This window comes from Hylobates moloch, unplaced genomic scaffold (genome assembly GCF_009828535.3).
Source record: "Hylobates moloch isolate HMO894 unplaced genomic scaffold, HMol_V3 SCAFFOLD_12, whole genome shotgun sequence".
In the NCBI taxonomy this organism is placed as follows: Eukaryota; Metazoa; Chordata; class Mammalia; order Primates; family Hylobatidae; genus Hylobates; species Hylobates moloch.
This window is the reverse complement of record NW_026652287.1, coordinates 50,049,978-50,067,081: the sequence shown is the minus strand read 5'-3', so window position 1 is coordinate 50,067,081 and position 17,104 is coordinate 50,049,978. Positions and strand designations below refer to the sequence as shown.

Below are 17,104 nucleotides of genomic sequence, written 5' to 3'. Positions count from 1 at the left end.
GCCCCTGCGCGCACGCATGCACACACCCACACACACACACACCAACACACATCATCAGTTACGTCCCCTCTGGGTTGTGTGCTCAGTGGCAGCAGGTCCTGTATGTCCCAGGGTCCTCATTGCCCAGCCCAGGGCTTGGTGCTGCCTGGGTGATCAGTGTTGGGTCCAAAGGCTGTGGACAGGGCTGAGAAGCCCCCAGAGGACCCACATCCCTAGGGGCAGGGAGGGGGCAAGAGAAGCTTCCCTTGAGTTTCCTGGAAGGATCAGGAGTTGGACTGGCGAAGGAGGCAGGTAGAAGAAGACAGAGATTAGGCAGAAGCAGGCAGCAGAGTGAGAACAGGGTGTTGGAGGAACTAGGCTGAGGTCTCTGCCATCAAAGCCAGAGTTTGGATTTGGTCTCAATAAACGGGAATCCCTGGCTGGATGTGGTGGCTCACACCTGTAATCTCAGCACTTTGGGAGGCTGAGGAGGGAGGATCATTTGAGCCCAGAGTTCAAGACCACCCTGGGCAACACAGTGCGACTCCGTTTCTAAAAATATATATATATATAAATGAGCTGGGTGTGGGCTTGCACCTGTAGTCCCAGCTACTCTCCAGGAGTTTGAGGCTGCAGTGAGCTGTGACTGCACCACTAAATTCCTGCCTGGCCAACAGAGCAAAACTCTGGTCTCAAAACATAAAAATAAAACATAAAATAAACAGGGAGCCCCGAGGATTCTGGGCAGGAGGGGGTGTGGTCAGCACTGGAATTTTAGAAGGAGGGCAGCTGGTTGCTGGGGGAAGGGAGTTCCACACTGGAGAGAGGGGGTCCAGGACTTGGACATAGTATAGGATGTGCCGTCTGCCAGTGGGACCTAAGACAGCAGGACCATCGCTGAGGTGGCCACACGGGGAGGGGAGGAGGGGACACTCTGCTCTTGGAGAGAAAGGGGGTGCCCATCCACCCCTACTCTATGGGAGGCAAAGGGGGACCCTGAGGTCCAGAGAGAGAGGGGACGGGCCCGAGGGATTTGTGGACAGTAGGGGTGGGGGAGAGGGGAGAAAAGAGCACAGATACGGGCCTGGGGCAGATATGGGTCTGGAAGGTTCGACCCCTGGCTAGACTGTTTCCCCAAAGGGTCCTCTGCTCCTCGGGCTGTACGCACTGCACTGGGCACCAGATACAGGCCAGGGCCTGGGGCAAGGCGGCCCCTGTGGGATCGGGGTTGCAGGCGGCGTCCAGACCCAGCGGCCCCTGGGGAGGGGCGGGCCCGGGGAGGGGGCCATAAGGGGGTGGCTGGTGAGGGAGGGAGGGAGAGGCCAGGGAAGGGGCAGGTTCCGAGTGGACGCTGGGTGGAGAGGAGAGAGACAGTGGGGGCGGTGGGGGGTCGGGTCCCAGGCGGGGCTGGTTGGGAGGGCGGAATCCAGGGGCGAATCCGGGTAGGGGGCGGGGAGGCGGGTTCGGGAGGAATCGGGTGGGTCCGGGTAGTAAGTGAGGGGACGATCCCCGGAAGAGATCGGGGCGGGTCGGGGTCCGGAGATGGGCGGAGCAGGCGTCCAGGAGGGTGCGCCCAGGAGCTGGGCGAGCGGGGCGAGCGGGGCGGGCCCGGAGACGAGGCGGGTCCGGGGAGGGGGCTGGCCCGGGGCTGCCCCAGCTTGGCCGGGCGCGGAGCGGGGCGCATGGCGCCGGGCGCACTGCGCGGGGGCTGCGAACAAAGGGCCCCCGGCGGTGGCGCGAGGACGGCCGCGCTCGGACCCCGGCTCTGGCCCAGCCCTGACCCAGCCCCCTCCCCAGGCGCGGCGCCCCCCAGGAGCCGAAAAATGAGCAGCACCCTGCTCTGGCCGTTGCTCCCGCTCCCGCTCCTGCTCCTGCTGCTGCTGTCGGCGCGGGACGGCGTGCGCGCCGCGCAGCCTCAGGCCCCGTGAGTATCCTCCGGAGACAGAGGAGGTCGGTCGCCTTCTGGGGTGGGGGTCACGGGGACTGGCTCAGAGGGTTGCAGCGACCTGCCCAAGGCCACACAGCCTCCGCGCTGGGCTGGAGCTGGCCTCTTGTTCCCGAATCGTCTTGAGGAGGGGGCGCCCTAAAGTTTCTGAAGTGGCTCTGTGGAGGTACAGGGACTCCCAAAAGCTAAAGGTGCTGAGGTCACCTCCCCCAGCCCCACCTTGCCCCTTTCGCGTGACCCGGGCTGTCATCTTGGGTGGCGATTTCCAGTTGTCCAAGGCATGAAGGTAAGAGGAGCGTCTTGGCTGAGAAGTGGGAGGAGAGTGCGAAGGGGCAGTTTCCCTTGGGTGGGCGTGGTGAGGGGGGAGGAAGTGTTTGTTTTGCTTCTACATTTTTCTAGAGGTTTGCTTGCAGGCTTCTAGTGGGTTGACAGCGGGGAGAAGGTGAATTAACTAGCTGCTGGGGAGAACTCCTAAGTTGGCTTCACAGAGAATATTTCTAAATCTGGCAAGTTCGGGTGAGCTCTGCAGGGCTGCGGGTTCAGCGGGGCTGCCCTGGTCTGCACAAGACCAGCCTTTTAGTCTAGCTGGGCGTTTAGGAGACGGCTTGTTCAAGCAGCCCTTGTTTAGGAGTTTCCAGAAAACTGGTAAGCAGTGAGACTAGGTGGGTGTCGTTATTTGCAGTGAGTACTTGGTCCTTGCTGGTCACAGTTTTAAAAGCAAGACAGTCTACTGTGCTCTGAGCATCCAGACTTTCCTCTCCTAGACTTCGTGAAATCAGAACCCTGCAAATTTTCATCCTGATGCTTCTTTCAAAGCTGGCATCCCTTAGAATAGTGGTTCTCAGCCCTGGGGGGAATTTTTGTCTCTCTGAGGCCATTGGGAAATGTCTGGAGGTATTTTTGTTGGTCACAAATAGGGGGAGGCATTTGGTGTTGGCATTAAGTGGGTGCAGGCCAGGAATGCTGGTAAACAGCTTTCGATGCGCAGGTCAGCTTCCACCGCAAGCAATGACGCGGCCCCACATGACAGACCTTGGCTCCAATTAGAGACCCTGCCTTACACAGAGGTGTTTGTTTGTTTGTTTTTTGGGTTCTTGTTTTTGTTTTGAGACAGAGTTTTACTCTTGCTGCCCAGGCTGGAGTGCAATGGCACGATCTTGACTTACTGCAACCTCCACCTCCCAGGTTCAAACGACTCTCCTGCCTCAGCCTCCCGAGTAGCTGGGATTACAGGCGTGTGCCACCACACCCGGCTAATTTTTTGTATTTTTAATAGAGATGGGGTTTCTCCATGTTAGCCAGGCTGTTCTGGAACTCCTGACCTCAGGTGATCCACCCACCTTGGCCTCCCAAAGTGCTGGGACTACAGGCGTGAGTCACCGTGCCTGGCCCGTTGGAGAGTTTTAAACAGTTCTCCAGGGCTTTTCCTCTGACTAAAGTCACCCTGTGATCTTACCATCTGTTAAGTGACATGGAATCCCTGTGCTGAGAGATACACTGGGGAAGATAACGTCCCCAAATGACCGACCTGGGATTCCAGATTAGCTGGCCTCTAAGCCAGGGGCATGGTTCACCCAACCCAAAGGATCTCGTCTTAGGAATAGCTCTGGATGCCCACTTCTGTGACCTGAGAGATTTTTGTGTGAGGAATCTCTGATCCCAGAAAGCAGCACAGATTTGCAGTTGTAAGAGCAATTCTGTCTACACTGACCTGGACATCACTTTCCCCAATCTGGGACCTTCTGAGACCAGCAGGATGAGAAGCCAGTGTTGGCCCAGATGCTAGGGGTGGGTCAGGTGTGACAGTGAATGGCTGGCAAGTATCCCAACAGCTGGAAACAGCTGCAACTTCTGAATAGCAGGGAAACTTAATTTGGTGATGTCAGGTTCTCTGGGCAGTTGGATGAGGACTTGAACCCATATTGTCAGGAGTTTCAAAGGTGACCAAGCAAAATGAACACGTATTCCTCACTCTCTCTTCTACACTCACCACGTACTATATGTGAGGCCCGTCTAAGCTCTAGGGATCAGCTGGGAGCCAGACAGAAAGAGTATGCCCCTTTTAAAGGATGCCACATTCCTGTGCTGGAGCTGGACAGGACACCTGAACAGGGTAATTACATGTCCTGGTCAGTGCTGGAGTTATGTAATACACAGCACATACCTAGGGTCTTGCAAACTCCAGTTGGTCCTAGAGTTGGACAGCACATGTGTGATCCCAGGGGACTAAACTCTGGTAATTATTCAAGGCAGATGGAGCACACTGTGATCGCAGGGTCAGTGCACACTGTGGCCAGGGCTGCAGTAAACAACCCAAACCCATTGTTCATGAGCATGAAACAACACAAACCCACTGTGTCTTTTGAGATTCAAAATTTGTAATGATATTTTCATGAAGTTTGGTTTATCAGTGAGTTATTTTATGGATCTTACTTTTGGTATCTTACTCAGGAAATCTTTGCCTGATCTAAGCACGCAATGACTTTCTCCTTTGTTTTCTTCTAGTGCTTCTACAAGTTTTACTTCTTCAATTTAGATCTGTTACTAAGATTAACTTTGAGTTAATCTAATTGCATGGTGTGAGGTAATGGTCTCAATTCATCTTTTTGCATGTGGATGTTGGGTTGTTCTAGAGACACTATTGAGGCCAAGTGCAGTGGGCCTGTAATCCCAGCACTTTGGGAGGCCAAGGTGGGGGGATCACTTAAGGTCAGGAGGTCAAGACCAGCCTGGCCAACATGGTGGAACTCAGTCTCTACCAAAAATACAAAAATTAGCTGGGTGTGGTGGTGCACACCTGTAGTCCCAGCTACTCTGGAGGCTGAGGCAGAAGAATCCCTTGAACCTGGGAGGTGGAGGGTACAGTGAGCTGAGATCACACCACTGCACTCCAGCCTGGGCAACAGAGCAAGACTCAGTCTCAATTAAAACTAAATAAATAAATAAAAATAAAAAAATATTGAAATGAAAATGTCTCCTAATCTCATTGCATGGTCTAGTTTCCCCCTTTACCCTCTTTTCTTCTGATTTCCATCATTCTACATGGTTGCAATTGTGGCGCCTTTGCTATAATGCTCTTGGTGATTGTGGGGACACTGTAAGCATTTCATGAGGTTACAGGGCGTTGGTAATTTTCCATGGAAGGCTGCAGATACTGGGAGACAGGAGCTCAGGTGGGGAGGACCTGGGCCCTCAGGTCAGGTCCCCAAAGGACACCCCAGTGCCCTCTTCTGCCCGGCTGTGTGATCTGGTGCATGTTCCTATTCTTCCGAAGCATCAACTTCCCATCGGGAAACTGGGGGTAATGCCTCCCTTCCAGAGGGGACTTCATAGTCAATCTGAAGATTTTAGGAAAGAGAGCCCTGCTTTGATTCCATTGTTTTCAGAGCTCTTTCTGTTTGAGGCCCTATAGTTTGTTTTCAGGGTTTGTTCTTAAAATGAAAGTTGCAAAGAAGCCTTTTGCTTCTTTTTATTGGGTTCTGGAGTCTGGCTGCCTGAGTTAGAATCCTGGTCTGTCACTATTGGGGCTGGTGACTTGACTTCTCTAGGGTTTCCTTTCTGACTCTCTAAATGGGGCTGATGTCAGCACTTCTCATGGTGGTGGTGGAGGGGGTGCACTGTGAGGATGAAGTGGGATCCTGCCGGTTACCTGGCTTGTGGAGGAGAGTATTTCAGACAGTGGGCATGACATGTGCAAAGGTCCTGGGCCAGAAGGGCCGGGCGTGGTAGATCACATCTGTAATTCCAGAACTTTGGGAGGCTGAGGAGGGTGGATCATTTGAGGTCAGGAGTTTAGATCATCCTGGCCAACATGGCAAAACCCTGCCTCTACTAAAAAGACAAAAATTAGCTGGCCGTGGTGGCAGGCACCTATAATCCCAGCTACTTGGGAGGCTGAGGCACGAGAATCCCTTGAACCCAGGAGGCAGAGGTTGCAGTGAGCCGAGATCATGCCTCTGCACTCCAGCCTTGGGGACAGAGCAAGACTTTGTCTCCAGGAAAAAAAAAAAAAGGGTCCTGGGGCAGAAGGAAGTAGCTGAGTCAACAGGCTGGAGGCTGGAATACAGAGAGTAAGAGGGGGTGTGCGATGCTGAAAAATCCAGTGAGACCAGATTCTTACCCAGCATGGGGACTTCAGAGGTGATTGAGCCAATCCATGGACTCAAGAACTGATGGGGGGCACACAGACTCCTAGAGATCAGTGCCAGCTAGGTGTGGTCAGCAAAAGGCAGGATTCTGCTGGGGGGAGAGCCCTGACCTAGCTGTGGTGGCAGCGAGGCCAGGGGGCTGGGGGTGAGAACTTCACCTCGGATCTCCTTTCCTGCAGGGGCTACTTGATCGCAGCTCCCTCTGTTTTTCGCACGGGCGTGGAGGAAGTCATCAGCGTGACCATCTTTAACTCCCCAAGGGAAGTCATGGTCCAGGCTCAGCTGGTGGCCCAGGGTGAGCCGGTGGTGCAGAGCCAGGGAGCCATTCTGGGTAGGTCCCTTGGGTGCCAGACCAGGACTTCCCCTTCTTTTGCAAAGCGGAGCCACTTGCTGGCCTTCAGGGCTGGGGCAGTGTGGGTGTTGCTTTGCGTCCCTTCTGCCCTAAATCCCCAGAGGAATGAGAGGGAGGGAGGGAGGGAGGACAGGTTGCATTCTCCCCATTCCACAGATGGAGAGAGTAAAGCCCAGGATGGGCAGCTCAGCTCATGGGTCCTCAGCAGCCCTGGTTCTGTGGGTGCAGATCTGGGCAGAGTGGGGTCACCCACCTGTGTCACCTTTGACCAGAGGTGGGACAGGGGACCTGGAGGAGATCACGTGACCCCCCTCCAACCTTTTGTTGGGTTTCCAGCACACCTGAACCATTAGACTCAGACCTGGGCTCACAGGCCTGTTACTAAGTGCAGCTCAGGCCCTCAGCGAGTCTCCCCCCTCACTCCTTGGTCAAATGCAGACAGCAACAGCCTCAGCCACCTGTCAAGACAGTGAATGCAGATCCCTGGCTGAGAAAGCTGTGATCTCCCAGGGGAGGTAGACTCATTCCTCATGCCGAGAATGATGTAGCCACAGGAGACACAGACAAGGCCAGGGGCTCCAAGGCCAGTGAAGCAGCACTTGTCTTTTGGGGAGGTGTGGCCAGAGAAGGTGGAAATGTAGAAGCTTCTAGAACCTTCCAGAAGCCCTTCTAGTCCTAGAAGAACCAGGTACTCCTGACTTGGGTGGCTAGCCAACTGAAACCCAACTCCAGTTGGCTTCTGCAACAGTTTATGGTCTCTCATATCTAGAAAAAAAGTCCACTGGTATTGCTGGCCAGCTTCTTGCCCTACCTCCTGATGCAACCAGGTCTCTCCTTAAGATCAGGGGAAGCACCAGTTTCCCAAGATGGCTGGATAAAGTCCCAGGATTCCCTCTGATTGGCCTATCTTGGTTCATGTGCTCAGCCCTGAGCCAATCACTATGACCAGAGGGGAAGGCCTATGCTGATTGGTTCATTTTGGGCCGTGTGCTCAGCCCTGAACCAATCACTGTGACCGGGGGAAGGCCTATGCAGATTGGCTCAGAGTCCCAGGAAGGTGGATGGAGAGCTTAGGAGCCACGTAGATTGCGTGCTGGGCAGATAGCTTGTCCAAGGAAATTGAGGATCTGTTAGCAGGAAATGGGATAATGGTTGGTGGGAGGCAAAAATAATAGATACCTAATTGAGTCCTGGAGGCCAGAAACCTAGTGCAGTAGCACAAATGATTTAGTGTGGGTTGCGGAGTGAGGTGATGGGAGAACAGTCAGGTCCACTGGGGACCTCAGTCCCCTCTTCTTTCTCTCCACCCTTCTCCTTGTTCCTCTCCCCTGGTGTTTTCCCATTACTCCCCTCACAGCTTACTTTGGACAGGAGCCAGGGGTGAAGTAAATCAAGTACTTAGGCAGGCCAGCTTTCCCCTGAATAGCTCAGCTTTGTCCATTCCCTCTGGCCTTCAGCTTGCGCCAGCTTGGAGGAAACCTCTGGCTTCTGCCAGTCCCAGCCTGGCCCAGGCCAGGCCAGCATGACCCAGGGTGTGTTTGTCCACATGAAACCCCTTTGGGTTAAGAAAGTTTGTGGTTCGTGAGGCTGCAGCTCAAGGAGGCAGGGCAACACAGCTCTTGATTTAACTTTTTTCATTTTATTTTCATTTTTAGATAAAGGGACAATCAAACTCAAGGTAAGCTGTTAATTTTTAAAATCATAAACTTGACCTTGGAAATAAAGAATTGAATTGGGCTGGGCGCGGTGGCTCACGCCTGTAATCCCAGCACTTTGGGAGGCCGAGGTGGGTGGATCACCTAAGGTCAGGAGTTCGAGATCAGCCTGGGCAAGATGGTGAAACCCTGTCTCTACTAAAAATACAAAATTAGCTGAGCGTGGTGGCACATGCCTGTAATCCCAGCTACTTGGGAGGCTGAGGCAGGAGAATCGCTTGAACCTGGGAGGCAGAGGATGCTGTGAGCCAAGATCACACCATTGCACTCTAGCCTGGGCAACAAGAGTAAATCTCTGTCTCATCAAAAAAGAAAAAAAAAAAAAAAAAGAATTGAATTGGGGTGGAATAAGAGAAATTGCATGTGTTGCGAGAAAAATCATTTTTAAAAAAGAGATGTAAACAATGAATAATGATGCTGGGTGCCATGCTCACATCTGTAATCCCAGCATTTTGGGAGGCTGAGGTGGATGTATCTCTGGAGCCCAGGAATTCAAGGCCAATACAAAAATTATCCATTAGCTAGGCATGGTGGTGCACGCCTGTTCTCACAACCACTTGGGAGGCTGAGGTAGGAGGATCTCTTGAGACCAGGAGGTTGAGGCTGCAGTGAACTATGATCGAACCACTGCACTCCAGCCTGGGCAACAGAGTGAGACCCTATTAAAAAAAAAAAGAATAATGAAATTTAGAAAAGGAGAAATCTACCGATAATCCAGTTTTCATACTTTTCACTTTTTCATGTTTTCCACACATTCTTGTTCATGCACATACATTTTCTTTTCATAGTTTCAGTTAAAGGACACACACCATTGGCCGGGCGCAGTGGCTCGTGCCTGTAATCCCAGCACTCTGGGAGGCTGAGGCGGGTGGATCACCTGAGGTCAGGAGTTTGAGACCAGCCTGGTCAACATGGCAAAACCCCATCTCTACTAAAAATACAAAAGTTAGCTGGGCGTGGTGGTGTACACCTGTAATCCCAGCTACTTGGGGGGGCCGAGGCAGGAGAATTGCCTCAACCTGGGGGATGGAGGTTGAAGTGAGCCAAGATTGCACCACTTCACTCCAGCCTGGGCGACAGAGTGAAACTCCGTCTCAAAAAACAAAACAAAACAAAAAAAACACCGTGGTGTTTCCAATTCCCTTTTATCACACTGTTATAAACAACTTCCATGTTTCCAAGTCTCTGTAATTGGAATTTCCATTTTATTGTAAACAGCACCCTATTGCACCCCTCTTAAATATCAATTTGCTAAGCCCCCAGCTTGTACAGATTAGATTTTTTTTAGATTGTTTCAGTGGTTTGTTTTTTTCTTTTTTCTTTTCTTTTCTTTTTTTTTTTTTTTTTTTGAGATGAAGTCTCACTCTGTCACCCAGGCTGGAGTGCAATGGTACAATCTCAGCTCACTGCAACCTCCCCCCGGGTTCAAGCGATTCTCGTGCCTCAGCCTCCCGAGTAGCTCGACCTCAGGCACGCACCATCACGACTGGCTAATTTTTTTTTTTTTTTGTATTTTTAGTAGGGATGGGGTTTTACCACGTTGGCCAGACTGGTCTGAAATTCCTGACCTCAAGTGATCCACCCACATTGGCCTCCCAAAGTGCTGAGATTACAGGCATGAGCCACTCCGCCTGGGCTGTTTTCAGTGTTTTGATACTGTAATCCGTAAGTCGCCAGAATGTTTGTATGTAAAGCCGTATTGGCATTCTGGATGCCTTCTTTAGGCTAAACACTCAAATTGAAGAATTACCAGCAGGACCCAAGCTTCTCACTGGGTCTTGCTGTGTCCTGGAATACACAACAGTACCCGTTCACAGAACCACCTGCAGTACATTAGGGATCAAATTTCTCCACTACCTCTCAGACATTGAATATTGTTATTTTCAAATTATTATATATACCAAACTATGTAAATAATTTTATGACATGGGTTTTCAAACTGGAGTCCTTGGATTTCAGATATTATGTAAGCCCTGAAATTGCGGCATTTGGGGGCTTAGCTATTCCTCAACTTTTACCACATGCTCAAAGGAATCTATGAATGAATAGGCTAAATTGAGAATTGTTTTAATTAAATTATAATGCGCCCATCTCCATTGATCAGAATGGAGGCTGAGGTAGTTCCTTTTGTATCAGGGATACCACTAGTGCCTAATTGCTGTGGGGCAGTGGTCTTCCTGCCTTACTTTTTTTTAAGCAGTCTTGCTTTTTCTCCCAGGCTGGAGTGCAGTGATGCAATCTTGGCTCACTGCAACCTCTGCTTCCGGGGTTCAAGTGATTCTCCTGCCTCAGCCTCCCCAGTAGCTGGGATTACAGGTGTGCACCACCATGCCCAGCTAATTTTTTTGTATTTTTAATAGAGATGGGGTTTCATCATGTTGGCCAGGCTGGTCTCAAACTCCTGACCTCAGGTGATCTGCCCACCTCAGCCCTCCCAAAGTGTTGGGATTACAGGTGTGAGCCACAACACCTGGCCTCTCCATTACGTTTGATGATATAACCCTTTCTCTAAGGCAGCAGTTCTCACTCAGGGGTGCTTTTGCCCTAGAGGTGACATTTTGTAAAGCCTGGAGACATTTTTGGTTGTCACAGCTGGGGTGGGGGCTGGGTGGTGCCAGGTGCTACTGGCATCTGGTGGGTGGAGGCCACAGCTGCAACTCAACATCTTACAATGCGCAGGATCCCTTACAGCAAAGAAGGATGTGGCCCCAGAAGTCCACATTCAGGAAACCCTGAACCAAAACCCCAGAGCAGCAGTCCCCAACCTTTTTGGCACCAGGGACCAGTTTCATGGAAGACAGTTTTTTCCATGGACCAGGGAGCAGAAGAAATGGTTTCAGGATGATTCAAGGGCATTCCATTTATTGCATGCTTTATTTCTATTATTATTACACTGTAATATATAACGAAATAATGATATAACTCACCATAACTGAAGAATCAGTGTAAGCCCTGAGCTTGTTTTCCTTCAACTAGATGGTCCCATCTGGGGGTGATGTGAGATAGTAGCAGATCATCAGGCATTAGATTGTCATAAAGAGCACGCAATCTAGACCCCTCCCATGGACAGTTCACAATAGGGTTCACACTCCTGTGAGAATCTAATGCTGCCACTGATCTGATGGGAGGTGGAGCTTAGGCAGTAATGTGAGCGATGGGGAGTGGCTGTAAATACAGATGAAGGTTCATTTGCTCACCCACTGCTCACCTCCTGCTGTGTAGCCCCATTCCTAACAGGCCACTGACTGGTACCAGTCTGTGGCCCAGGGGTTGAGGGTCCCTGCCCTAGGGCTTCAATACCTACAGAAGCATAAGGAAAAAAGAGAAAAAAAAACCCTAGAGCTCCCTTTCCTGGCTTCCTGTGATTAGATTTCTTTCCCTCCCTCCCTCCCTCCTTTCCTTCCTTCCTTCCTTCCTCTCTCTCTCTCTCCTGCCTTTCCTGACTTTGTGTGATTAAATTTCTCTCTCTCTTTCTCTCTTTTTGGAGACAGAGTCTCACTCTGTTGCCCAGGCTGGAGTGCAGTGGCACGATCTCAGCTCACTGCAACCTCTGCCTCCCGGGTTCACGTGATTTTCCTGCCTCAGCCTCCTGAGTAGCTGGGACTACAGACGCCCTCCACCATGCCCAGCTAATTTTTGTATTTTCGGTAGAGATGGGGTTTCACCATGTTGGCTACGGTGGTCTCAAACTCCTGACCTCAAGTGATCCACCTGCCTCAGCCTCCCAAAGTGCTGGGATTACAGGTGTGAGCCACTGCACCCAGCCTAGATCTGCTTTCTTATGAGTCAGGAAGCCATGCGCCCTGGAGCAGGTGTTAAGATGATGTGCTGTCCCTGGCAGCACACGTTAGAAGACACTCTTCACAGCACAGATCCTGGGAATTTGCAAGAGAGACTAACAAAGGGTTGTATAATTCTGGAAGAGGGGCCAAGGGCTCTTCAGACTAGACTTGAGATTCCCAAGAAAGATGCTTAAGATCCTTAGCATTTGGCCAGACACAGTGACTCACGCCTGTAATCCTAGCTACTTGGGAGGCTGAAACTGGAGGATCGCTTGAGGCCAGGAGTTGGAGACCAGCTTGGGCAACATAGTTGAGAGCCTGTGCCCTGTCTCTACAAACTGAAAATAAAAACTTAGCCGGGCATGGTGGCCTGCACCTGTAGTCCCAGCCACTCAGTAGGCCGAGGTAGGAGGATTGCTTGAGTCCAGGAGATCGAGGTTGCAGTTAGACGTGATCGCACCAAGGCACTCTAGTCTGGGCAACAGAGCAAGACCCTGTCTCTGAAAACGGAAAGAAGGCTGGAGGTCCTTCTTGCCTTCTCTCCCTGTGGGAGGCATCCTCTTCCCTGGGAAGGAGTCAAGCTCTAGGGGCTGCCATTTGGGGTCGGCCCCCTTTATGTGCTCAGCACAACCTCTTACCCCCCAGCCTCCCTGTCCCTCCAGCACATGGTCCTCAGCCCCTCCAGTATCTCCCTCCTGCCCATCCTTGCCCTGCTCTTGGGTGGCTGGGACCTTTCCTCCCTCTTCAGCCTTTGGCCAATGCTGAGATATTTCCAGAAACAGGGCCAGGTGAGGATTTTGGGATTGGAGTAGCAGGTGAGGTTTATCGCTTTCGTTGGTCTTGACAGGGAAACTGCAGTCAGAAGAGACCTCACAGGTCCAGAAGGCTGGTCCTGCGGGTGGCAGGTAGGAGAGGTCCCTCTGAGGCCGTTCACAGCAGACAGGAGGTGGGTGGCTGGAGAGAGGGCTGGGACGGATCCTGTGTGGCTGCAGAGAGCAGGGGTCCTAGTGCACCCCGACCTCACCCACACAACGGTCATGACAGTGCAGAACTGTGACGATCAGTCAGATAATCCGGTGGATTGTTCCCCGTGATGGTCACCAGGGTCCATCTACCCCTTGAGGGACCACATGAGTAGATGCTAACATAGGGGTCTTCAGAAAAGGAACACCCCACAGTTGGATGGTTTTATTTTTAAATTTTTTTTATTTTTTATTTTTTGAGGTGGAGTCTCGCTCTGTCACCTAGGCTGGAGTGCAGCTGCACCATCTCAGCTCACTGCAACCTCTGCCTCGTGGGTTCAAGCGATTCTGCTGCCTCAGCCTCCCGAGTCGCTGGGACTATAGGCGCCCGCCACCACACCTGGCTAATTTTTGTATTTTCAGTAGAGACAGGGTTTCGCCATGTTGGCCAGGCTGGTCCTGAACTCCTGACCTCAGGTGATCCGCCCACCCCAACCTCCCAAAGTGCTGGGATTACAGGTGTGAGCCATTGTGCTCGGCCTGTGCTGCAATTTTAGAGTGAGGCAAACACAGACACATATACATGATAGATATATCTGAACATGTACATATGTATATCAAGGGATCCAGGTCTCCTTCCACCGCTCACAGTCTGAATTCACTTGGCAAGAGGGGAGACAGTTCCTGTAACTCTCCAGTGGTGACGTCTGTAATCTGAGGCTGAGGTGGGAGGATCGCTTGAGCCCAGGAGTTCGAGACCAGCCTGGGCAATAGAGTGAGACCTTGTCTCTACCAAAAATAAACAAAATAAGCCTGGCTTGGCGGTGCATGCCTGTAGTCCCAGCTCTTTGGGAGGCTGAGATGGGAGGATTGCTTGCGCCCAGGAGGCCAAGGCTGCAGTGAACCATAATTGCACCATTGCACTCCAGCCTGGGCAACAGAGATAAACCCTGTCTCAAAAAAAAAAAAAAAAAAGAAGAAAGAAAGAAAGAAAGAAAAAGATATGGCTGGGTGCAGTGGCTCATGCCTATAATCCCAGCACTTTGGGAGGCCGAGGCAGATGGATTGCTTGAGCCCAGGAGTTCAAGACCAGCCTGGCCAAGATGGTGAAACCCCGTTTCTACTAAAAACACAAAAATTAGCTGGGCATGGTGACACACAGCTGTAATCCCATCTACTCAGGAGGCTGAGGTGGGAGAATCACTTGAGCCAGGAGACAGAGGTTGCAATGAGCTGAGATAGTGCTACTACACTCCAGCCTGGGCGACAGAGTGAGACCTTGTCTCAAAAAAAAAAAAAAAAAAAAGATATTTGGGACAGTTTGCCAAGGGCGGGGGTGTCCTGTGCTCTGTAAGATGTTGAGCAGCCTCTCTATTCCCCTCTGAAGTGACAGTAGCAATCCCCACCCCCAAAGCCATGACACCCCAAAACATCTCCAGAGACTGCCAAGTGTCCCCCTGGGGCACTGTCACTCCTGGGGTGAGTCCCCCCATTCTAGACCTCCAAACTCCTTTCCCAGTATCTCGGCCCATTCCAGGGTGAATTCTTGTCCCAAAGCTCCTTCCTCTGCCTGCAGGTGCCCACGGGCCTCCGGGGCCAGGCGCTTCTGAAAGTGTGGGGCCGCGGCCAGCAGGCAGAGGAGGGGCCCCTCTTTCACAACCAGACCTCGGTGACCGTGGACGGCCGGGGCGCTTCTGTGTTCATCCAGACGGACAAGCCTGTGTACAGACCCCAGCACCGAGGTGAGTGGCCGGCACGGATGCAGGGAGGGCCGGCCATGGTCTGGAGGTGTCACACGCCTCTCTTCTTTCTTCCAGTGCTGATAAGCATCTTCACCGTCTCTCCAGATCTGAGGCCTGTCAACGAGAAGGTGAGATCAGCTTCTAAAACCGCGGGCCCGGAGCGCAGCCACTTGGGACTACCTGGCCAGGGCCACCATCGGAAACTGGTCTTTGTCTCCAGACCTTCTCTTTTCTATTTTATTTCATGGTTCCATGCCCCCCGGAGAACCCCAGGGAGTCCTTTGTGACAGAGGAAGGCTGGTGGGCGTGCCTGGCCCACTGCCTCTCAACAAGGAATGCCTTTGAGGGCTTTAGGTAGCCCTGGACTGTCGCTTGATTTTTTTCCCCCCAAGACCGAGTCTCTCGCTCTGTTGCCCAGGCTGGAGTGCAGTGGCGCGATCTCGGCTGACTACAACCTCTGCCTCCCGGGTTCAAGTGATTCTCTAGCCTTAGCCTCCCGAGTAGCCGGGATTATAGGTGCCCACCGCCACACCCGGCTAATTTTTTTTCTTTTTTTTTCTTTTGAGATGGAGTCTTGCTCTGTCGCCCAAGCTGGAGTACAGTGGTGCGATCTTGGCTCACTGCAACCTCTGCCTCCCAGGTTCAAGCAATTATCCTGCCTTAGCCTCCTGAGTAGCTGGGATTACAGGCATGTGCCACCATGCCCGGCTGATTTTTGTATTTTTAGTAGAGATGGGGCTTCACCATGTTGGCCAGGCTGGTTTCAAACTCCTGACCTCAGGTGATCCACCCGCCTCAGCCTCCTAAAGTGCTGGCATTACAGGTGTGAGCCACCGCACCTGGCCATATTTATGTGCTTTCTGTCTAGCACTCTCTCTCTGTCTGTATATGTATATATACTTACAAAATTATTTTAATGATAACTAATTTGACAGTAACTTACAGATATTTTGCTTCTCTGGCCCTGAACACTTGGCCTGTATCCTTTAAGAGCAAGGATGTTCTCTTATACAACTCAAGGAGGACCATCACATTTAAACATTTTGAGGCTGGGCACAGTGTCTCACATCTATAATCCCAGCACTCTGGGAGGCTGAGGCGAGAAGATCGCCGTGGCCAGGAGTCCGAGACCATTTCTGGGCAACATAGTGAAACTGTCTTGACAAAAAAATTAAAAAATAAAAATTAGCCGAGCATGGTGGCATGCGCTAGTAGTCCCAGCTACTTGGGGAGCTGAGTCAGGAGGATCTCTTGAGCTCAGGAGTTCGAGGCTGCAGTGAACTCTGATTGTGCCACTTGAACTCCAGCCCGGGTAGCAAAGCACAACCCTGTCTCTAAAAAAACCAGAATGAACTGTGATTGTGCCACTTGAACTCCAGCCCGGGTAGCAAAGCACAACCCTGTCTCTACAAAGAACAAAAAACCAAAAAAAAGAGAAAAAAAAAAAAAAGAGGAGGAAAATAATTTTGACATTGACACAATAATAATATCTAATATAAAATCCATGTTGTTCCAATAGTAACCTTTATAGCATGTTTCTTTGCTGGTCCAGGATCTGATCCTGGGTCATTTGTTGCATTTAATCATCATGTCTCTTGGTCTCCTTTAATTTGAATTAGTTCCTCACTGCCTTTCTGTGTCTTCCATGACATTGACATTTTTGGCAAGTCCAGGCAGTTGTTTTGCAGAACGCCCCTTGGTAGGGTGGTCTTCTGGTTCCTTGTGACCAAGTTCAGTCTGTGAATCTTGGGCAGGATCCACAGAAGTGATACTGGATCCTCCCCAATGCCTCGTATCAGGAGGCACCCAGCATGGGTTTGTTGTGTTGCTGGGGACGTTAACAGGGTCCAGTGGTTCAAGTAGTGCCCGCCTGGTTTCCCCATTTTTTTTTTTTTTTTTTTGAGACAGTCTAGCTCTGTCACCCAGGCTGGAGTGCAGTGGCGCAACCTTGGCTCACTGCAAGCTCTGCCTCCTGGGTTCACGCCTTTCTCCTGCCTCAGCCTCCCAAGTAGCTGGGACTACAGGTGCCCACCACCACGCCTGGCTAATTTTTTCTATTCTTTAGTAGAGACGGGGTTTCACTGTGTTAGCCAGGATGGTCTCAATCTCCTGACCTTGTGATCCACCCACCTCAGCCTCCCACAGTGCTGGGATTACAGGCATAAGCCACTGTGCCTGGCCCTGGTTTCCCCTTTTGAGGGTCCCTTTCTAAAGACCCTACTTGGGGTTAGGATTCAATGGATGTAATTTAGGGGGACACTGTTTAACCCATAACAGCGACTGCCTGTCCTGGGGACTGAGGCCACGCATGAGTGATGCATGAGCGTGTTGGAAGGGTTTGGGGTTTGCTGGAAGATTTGCTCACTGCATCTGTGTCTTCATTACAGCTGGAAGCCTACGTCCTGGTGAGTGGCCTCTGTCCCTCCTCGGCTTGGGCTTGGGCCCGGGTAGCCCACCTTCTGCAAGATCTGGTCTGTCT

At 51.6% G+C, this 17,104-nt stretch overlaps 1 protein-coding gene across 1 annotated transcript in view; it reads left to right on the top strand.

Moving 5' to 3' along the window:
* Positions 1 to 1,634: 1,634 nt before the first annotated feature.
* The window catches only part of CPAMD8 (C3 and PZP like alpha-2-macroglobulin domain containing 8), a 133,978-nt gene continuing 118,508 nt past the window's right edge, over positions 1,635 to 17,104 (top strand). Inside the window, exons 1-6 of the mRNA XM_032170053.2 lie at positions 1,635 to 1,903; positions 6,252 to 6,403; positions 8,080 to 8,102; positions 14,460 to 14,625; positions 14,701 to 14,753; positions 17,013 to 17,030. Coding sequence (XP_032025944.1) covers positions 1,662 to 1,903; positions 6,252 to 6,403; positions 8,080 to 8,102; positions 14,460 to 14,625; positions 14,701 to 14,753; positions 17,013 to 17,030 — 654 coding nt within the window. The 5' untranslated portion in view covers positions 1,635 to 1,661. The remainder of the gene's footprint in view (positions 1,904 to 6,251; positions 6,404 to 8,079; positions 8,103 to 14,459; positions 14,626 to 14,700; positions 14,754 to 17,012; positions 17,031 to 17,104) is intronic.